At 44.3% G+C, this 8,065-nt stretch overlaps 1 protein-coding gene across 2 annotated transcripts; it reads left to right on the top strand.

Moving 5' to 3' along the window:
* Positions 1–3,001: 3,001 nt before the first annotated feature.
* LOC119307576 (protein FAR1-RELATED SEQUENCE 5-like) lies at positions 3,002–7,469 on the top strand. 2 transcript variants are annotated; one of them, XM_037583656.1, is made up of 5 exons: positions 3,002–3,256; positions 3,411–3,551; positions 4,316–4,378; positions 4,684–4,746; positions 4,845–7,469. In XM_037583656.1, the coding sequence occupies exons 1-5, from the start codon at positions 3,224–3,226 to the stop codon at positions 6,954–6,956; spliced, it is 2,412 nt and encodes an 803-aa protein (XP_037439553.1). In that variant the 5' UTR covers positions 3,002–3,223; the 3' UTR covers positions 6,957–7,469. The 2 variants fall into 2 exon arrangements, with proteins under 2 accessions (XP_037439553.1, XP_037439552.1); XM_037583655.1 differs by having other exon boundaries at positions 4,298–4,378.
* Positions 7,470–8,065: the final 596 nt, after the last annotated feature.

Here is an 8,065-nt window from a genome sequence, read left to right as displayed (position 1 = left end):
GGGGCGCGGCGGCGTGCCACGTGGCGGGCTGCGGTTCGCGGGCGGCGGCGGGCGGACGCGTCCGGCTCCGTCCGGGTGTGTCCGGCGGCGCGAGGGGAGCGGTAGCTAGGGTTTGATCCGGAATTTCGGAGGGGGGTGTTTTTATAGGTAGAGGGAGCTAGGAGGCTCCAAATGGAGTGCGGTTTTCTCCCACACGATCGTGATCCGACGACGGAGAGCATGGAAGTGACTTAGATGGGTTAATGGGCTCTTTTGGAGGGGTGTTGGGCTGCAACTCAAAAGAGGCCTTTGCGGTTATGCGGTTAACCGTTGGAGTATCAAACGAGCTCCAAATGACCCAAAACTGGACAGGCAGTCTACCGGTGCTATACCAGGGCCACTTGGCAAGTCTCGGTCCATTCCGAGAATGTTTAACACCTGCACACGAAAAGAGACAAGAGGGGTGCGTCGGTGCACGTGGGAGTGTCGGATTGCGAAACGGATAACGGGGAAAATGCTCGGATGCATGAGACGAACACGTATGCAAATGAGATGCACATGATGACATGATATGAGATGCATGACATGAATAAAAAGCAAAATAAAAGACAAAAAGCCCAACCACAGAGGGAATATCATATCACATAGCCGAAAATGGCAACAGTTGGAGTTACAAAGATGGAAAGTTACATCCAGGGTGTTACAAATGGGGAACAAGGGACGAAGACCACGGTGTTTATCCAGGTTCGGACCGTCTCGAAGAGGTAAAACCCTAGGTCCTGCTTGATTATATTTGATGTGTATGATATGGTTATGGAGTTGATCTACCTCAAGATCAGGCGAGCTAAACCCTAGGTTGATGGGGTGATGGATGTTTCTCTAGCCATAAAGACTAAAACCCTTCAGTTTATATAGGCACTGATAGGGTTAGGGTTACATGCGATCGATTACAATGAAGGAAAGATCATGCTAAATCTTGACTTGAAAGGCACTCCATGACTCCGAAGATCTTTTATCCGTCCATGGATCTGTACTCTAGCTGGGCTTCATAGCAGCCCCTCAGTCCGGCCCATAAGCAATGAGCCAGCAATCCGATGACCCCTTAATCCATGACTCCCTCAGCGGCCCCGTGTGTCGCCACTCGATTGGACACGTATTCACCACTCGGCAGCCCCCGCGCGTCGCCACTTGGTTGGACACGTCTTCACCACTCGGCCGCCATGCGCATCGCCACTTGGTTGGACACGTCTTCACCACTCGTCTGCTCCCACGCGTCGCCACTTGCTTGGACATGTCTTCACCACTCGACTGCCCCGCGCGTCGCCAAGGATAGGTTTGCAAGATAATAAAGAACGTGAAAAAAAATAAAAGTTAGGTGTTGTTTTAATAAAAGTGCAATTAAGTTAGTATAGCGAGTGTGAAAAAGTGGTGGTAGTATTTGCGGAATTCTCCCTAAGCAATTGGCTAAGTTACTAGACCGATAGAAACTTTTTATGTGTGAGAGGCCACTGCTAGCATATCATCCCTTACTTGGAATTCTATGCACTATGATTGGAACTATTAGCAAGCATCTGCAATTACCAAACTTCATTAAGGTAAAAACCAACCATAGCACTAAGATATATTGATACTGGTCCCCCTTCAATCCCGTATGAATCAATTCCTATGGTAGGAAGAAGATTCTGTCACTCTTGCCCTCCAATGCATAATCCTATCAACATACAACTAACCCTATTGTGTGATCCATGCGCGCTCGTTTGATAGGCACCAAATGACAACAACATAACCACAAGCAAATTAAACCAATAATAGCAATTCACCAAACACCCATAGGACAACAAAATCTACTCAAGCATCATAGGATGAAAACACATCATTGGAGAATAATATGAAGCAAATGGACCTGTTTATCTGTCGAACGTTTGTCGAGGAGAAATTGGTAGCGAACACCCGGTTGCCATGCCATAATAACTAAAATTGCCATGCAATTTTGAGGGACTTGACATGTATGTAATGGAAAATTGCCATGTTTAGGGGAGAGGGATGCCAGCGACACAGTGTAATGTTTTTTTAAAACTTGCATACATTTCCCTTCGAGAGAATGTTCGCCAGTTAGATATACCGACAATTTATATGAACCCATCAAAAAGGGGGAGATAATATGCCGGCCTCCGAACCGCTGCCGTCGGTCCCTGTCTCCTCCGTCCGCCGCTCTGGCAGCCGGAGGAGGTGGGGACCCTGGTGCTTTGACTTAGGACTGTAGTTAGGGTTGGCCTAGTGCTTCCTTGAGGCGTTGTTTCCATGGAGGAGGTGGCGCCGCGTCGGAATAATTTGCCTCTGCTCTTCCTCCATGCCGTCGTCGTTGCAACTGGTGGCATCAGGGGGCAAGTGGCCTGGTAGACTCGCCGATCTGGGATCCTGCGAGGTTCGTGTCTGGTGGTTGATTGACGGCGCTCTCGCGGGTGGCGGTCGTGTCGGCTGCTGTAATTGTGCTTACTGTCTTGCATTTGGGTGCATGGATGCCAGCAGGCGGCAACGTTCCTCTTCTTCGACTACATCGGATGAAGTTGACGGCGTCGAGATCTGGTGACCATGGGGAAGATCCCCGACCTACGTGCCACAAAGACTCGGTCTCGTCGCTTGCGGCGACCCGCTTCATCGGCTCAAAAAGCATCTTTGTATGCGGTGGTGCTCTCCCAGATCTTGGTATGGCGGCTTTTCTCTTTTTTTTTTCCGGCGTTACCATCGTGACGGCGGAGGACGTTTGTGGACTATGTTTCGACAAGGCACGAGTTTCTGCAAGGGTGGAATGATAGTTTTACCTCTTGTGGAATTCTTTGTGCACAGTTGCTTGACAAACATTTGAGTCTGGTATGGTGACCATATGTGTAATCTGTGTGAACAGGTTGTCTAATGAAATATATGTTTGCTTCAAAACAAAACAAAAAACAAAAAACTGCGTCTGAAGAGTTAAACGGCGGACGTCCACCTCATAGCAAAAGGGCCGAAGGAGAAACGCAGCGCAGGGCATGAGATCCCTCGTCCATCTCGGTCCTCTATCCAGCAGGCGGCCGCCGCACATTTATCCTCCGCCCTCTTCCCCATCTCGCCGCAGCAAGGGTAGTCTTCCTCTCCCTGTTCGGACCCAACCCCTCCTCTCCTCGCTCCACAAGCCAACCCCCCCTCCCTCCCCTCGTGTTGGGGAATTGTATCTAGTCTAGCCCCCTCGGCGGCGCGGCGGCGGATGCCGCCGAGCCCTGGTGCTGATACCCAGAAGGTGTGCCCTAAAACCCTACAGTTAATATATATTCTCCCTGTAATAACATGTTCGTAGCTTTGATCCATGGGCCAGACCGCAATTCGTATACAGTCTGCTACTGATGTTATATGATGTATTCGTAGATGAAACTGACTTGATGGGATTGTTACAGTTTGTGATGGGAGACATGGTTACGGAATTGGACGAGGCAGGAGTAAGAAATGCAGAGAACTCCACGGAACAGAGGGAGGCATACAATGTAGTTGACGATGAAGGTTCCCCTGTACCTCTACTAATGTTGCCTAGTGGAAAGGTATCACTTGAACATGTATCCGTTTGGTGTTTGGGTGCATTCTTCAGTTCAAAAAAATACCACTGGCTGACCCGTGCGACGGCTAGTTCGTAGGTGTTAAGTGCCATGGTTATCTGTGTCGTAGACAATTTTTTTAGTTAAGGGCTTGTTGGGCTACAGGAATTTAAATGCATTTGGTACATATCTTAAGTAAATAGTTCGGTAGGATGTGTATTGGTATTAGCTGTTGACATGAGTTTTCTTATCATAGTTGGCAATGCTCATATCTCATAGTGATGCACATGAAGTGACTTTATACTCTTGCAGCACTGTGGCCCTAGTGTCCAGTAGGCACCAAGTATTCAGTTTCTGTGTGCATACATGAATGTGGGTAGTTTGTGCCTGTCTGCGGGTACTATATGTGCCCAATGATTTAGACAGAAATAAAGCTAGGCTTGCTTGTACTGCAGTTAAATTAAACAGCAAAACTAAGTTTGTTGAGGAGATTACCAACGGACTTTGCAGATAATAAGTAACCACTGAATGTGTGCCTGTCAACATAATAATTATATGCCCCTTCGTGCCTGTTATGCATTTTTTGGTGTTTGAATTGACAAAGGAATTTGTGGTGAGAACTATTTGTCTATTAGTCTTTGTGTTGTTTGACTGGAAGACAAAATTCTGACAGAGAATGATTAGTATTATGTGGATTAATATATGTCACTTTTCTATTTCATGAGTCATCCTACCATGCTGCATTTAAACAGATTAAATACCTAACACAGGAACCTGTTGGCAACCAATCAATGACAGAAGGAAGACTGCAACCAGCCGGTGATAATTACCAGGTGTGCAGACAAAAATAGCATAATTACGACCTTCCCGGCTGTTATGCATTTCATTTTCTTTGAGTTGGAAAGATTGAACTGTTACTCTATCAGTTTTTGTGCTGTTTGACTGGAAGTAATGATTCTGACCTAGAGCGATTAATATATGGCACTTTTGTATTTGTCTGTTAGTCTTTGTGTTGTTTGACTGGAAGACAAAATTCTGACCGAGAATTATTATTATAGTGTAGATTAATATATGGCACTTTCCTATTTCTTGAGTCATCCCATCCTTCGGCATATAAACAAATTAATACCTAACACAGGAACCTGTTGGCAAACAATCAATGACAGAAGGAACACTACAACCAGCTGGTGATAATGATCAGGTAAACAAACCAAGCAAAGCATAATCATGTCACCCAAGTTAGACACCTGAATATGGCATTTCACAGTATCTTAACATAAGTTATTCATTGTCATGCAGGACCCATCTTCAGATAGTGTTGAAAAGAATACAGAAGGACTACTGGCAGATGGACAGGATCAACAAACCAACTCAGTTTACCATCCACTGCAGCAAGCCGAAGAAGAAAACCAGTTACATGATAATGTGGAAAGCAACGAAATGCTAAGGAACAATAGCAGCAGTGAAACTGATTCAGACAGCAGCTCAGGGAGCGACTCAGATAGTGAAGTCGGAAAATACTTCTATCCTCAAATTGAGCAATTGGAGATGGCAAAACAACCAGAGCCTGGAATGAAATTCCAAACCCTTGAAGATGCGCACAGGTTTTATAATACATATGCTCTCCTAACAGGTTTTGAGGCAAAGCGCGGTACAAATTACATGAGGAAGAAGTTTCACCTCATATGCAACAGGAGTGGTAAATCGAGGGCAACTCCGGACCTGCAGAGGAAGCGGAAGAGAAAATCTATAGAGAAGACAAATTGCCAAGCCAAGGTAATAGTGAAGCTCACTAAAGGCCAATGGGAGTTCACAACAGTTCGTAATGAGCATAACCATCCGCTCTGTCCAAGTGCTTCCCTCACAAAATTCTACTTGAGCCACAAACACATATCAACTGAAGAAAGGTCATTTCTGAAAGTTCTGCAACGAACTAGGATACCTCCAAATAAAGTTATGAAGATTTTTAGGAGAATGAGAGGCAGCTTTGGAAGCATACCATTCAAGAAAAAAGATGGGACCAATTTACTATGTGCAGAACAACATAGAAAAGAGAACTCAGATGTTGGAAGAATGTTGATGTACTTCAAAGAAAAGGAGCTTCAGGATCCAAGTTTTCAATGCATGAAGCAAACAGATGAAGACAACATAGTTCGGAGTGTTTTCTGGACTGATGCGAGGTCAAGGATGGATTATGAGATTTTTGGAGATTTCCTGTTGTTTGATACTACCTATACCACAGATAGGCATAACATGCTATTTGCTCCTATTATTGGATTAAATAACCATGGGAGAACCCTCTTGTTAGGATGCGCCTTGTTACATGACGAGAGCACTGAAACTTACAAATGGATGTTCGAAACACTTTTGCATGTGATGGAAGACAAAATGCCAGTATCAATTATAACAAACCAGGATGAAGCTATGGCAAAAGCAATTGGAGAGGTCATGCCACAAGTAAGGCATTGGTTGTGCAAATGGGATGTACTGGAAAAGGCACAGCAAAATATTTCAGCCTTCATAGCAGAAAGTGGCAACATAAAAGCAGACCTGGATAGCTTGGTTGACAACTCACTGACAGAAAAAGAATTTGAAGAAGGGTGGGATGCACTCATTGAGAGATACGGTGCAAGTGAAAACGAGTACCTACAAATCTTGTGGCAAAGAAGGAAAAACTGGGTGCCTGTTTATTTCAGAGAAGATTTCTATCCATTTGTCCAATCACATGGATGTGACAAAGGGATGAACTTGTTATTCAATGACTATGTGCTTTCTATTGACAGAATAGAGAAGTTCATTGAAAGATATGAGGAGATATATAAGAATATAACTAAGACAGATGAAGAAGATAGACTGCAAACAGGAACTGTACCTTCATGCTTTTCATTGCAGCCAATAGAAAAGCATGCAGCTGATATTTACACAAGGCAAATATTTCTGAAAGTACAGAGAGAACTTCTCCACTCTACCGCTTTCAACGTGCAGGAGGTCCAAAGAGGGGCTGTATACCGACTAAACAAGGTTTTCAACTATGAGAATCCAGAGTTTGATCGAAATAACTTTGAAGTGCAGGTTGAATCTGGCACCAATGCATTCAAATGCCAGTGCGCAAAGTTTACCAGGGATGGAGTACTGTGCTGCCACATATTCAGACTTTTCACACAGTTTGGAATCAATCAAATACCAGAGCAGTACATAGTGCCCAGATGGACTGAAAAATTCAGAGAAGAGAAGGAGAAACAGTACAAGGAAAAATGCTCCGAGCAGATGGACACTACAATGAGATACACAAATTTTATGACTAAAATGGCTGACCTCGGCAAAACAATATGCAGCGATGGCGCAAAATACGACGCATTCATGCTTGAAGTCGACAAGATTCAGGAGAACTTCGCAACGGCACAAAAATAATCCTGAAAATTATTATACTTGTGTTGTGGGCAAGGGGGCAGGCAACAGAAGCATCTGGGTCACTGCAGGGTTACTGTTATGCAAGTCATAATGTTGAACTAACTGGCGGCCTCTACTGGATACTAGACTTGCGCTGCTATGGTGTTTGGAATTTGCCGGTTTTGATAGGTTTGAGTGAACCCGTCTTTGAACACAGGAGTGTCTTTGGTGCGGGAATCAGGATGTCCAGCAGCAGGATTTTGTAGAGAATTAGCAGGATGCTCATGTCCAGGATGAAGTAGAATAGTTAGGATGTCTATTTTAGCTAATTAAGAATTCAAGATAATGATAAGAGTCCAACAGAACTAGATAGTGTCTATGCAATGTCTGTTAGTAAAATGCCAGAGATTAGAGCTGGTGAGTTTATCTGCCCTAGGAGTTCATGTGGTTAATACAGTTTGTGTTGAATGCGCGATACTGTTGGCCTACTGCTGCCATGACTGAGATAATGTCTGATCCAGCATTTTGCTCGTCTCTGAAAGCTTGTTTTGTGTTTTGTGTTTAAAAGTTGCAACACAACTGAAATAATATACGGAAAATCTATGCTACGCACACATGCACAATTGCTCTCCCATGTTGGGCATCCCAATGGGATTTGCTACGATGTCCACTCAATTTTTTTTTTTTTTTGAGAAACCGATCTCCACTCAAGTCTGTAGAGTTTTGGCCCCTGTCGGTTCGTGGGCTGCTTAGTGTGGGTGGCTAGGTCCGTCTGACAGTGTGTGTATGAGACCCAGATGACTTTCCCTCAACCAAAAAGAAGAGACCAGATGGCTTTATATATGGACCCCGATAAATCCCGAATGTTCGGATTTTAAGCATGTCATCCCGAACGTTTTTCATGGCAACTTTAATTGGAGCGAGGTGGCAACTATAGTTGTTAAAACATGGGCATCCTTGTCCCAATTGTTTTTTTGCCAGAAAATTACCATGTTTGTCAACCTCGTGTGAATCAAAGTTGCCATGAAAAACGTTCGGATTGTCATGCTTAAAATACGAACATTAAGGATTTATCATTTCTGTTTATATATTTCCCTAAAAAAGATGGCTTTATATATTCATGGCTCAAC

This window comes from Triticum dicoccoides, chromosome 5B (genome assembly GCF_002162155.2).
Source record: "Triticum dicoccoides isolate Atlit2015 ecotype Zavitan chromosome 5B, WEW_v2.0, whole genome shotgun sequence".
Lineage (NCBI taxonomy): Eukaryota > Viridiplantae > Streptophyta > Magnoliopsida > Poales > Poaceae > Triticum > Triticum dicoccoides.
The sequence above is the reverse complement of the archived record's forward strand: the minus strand, read 5'-3'. Positions and strand labels throughout refer to the sequence as shown.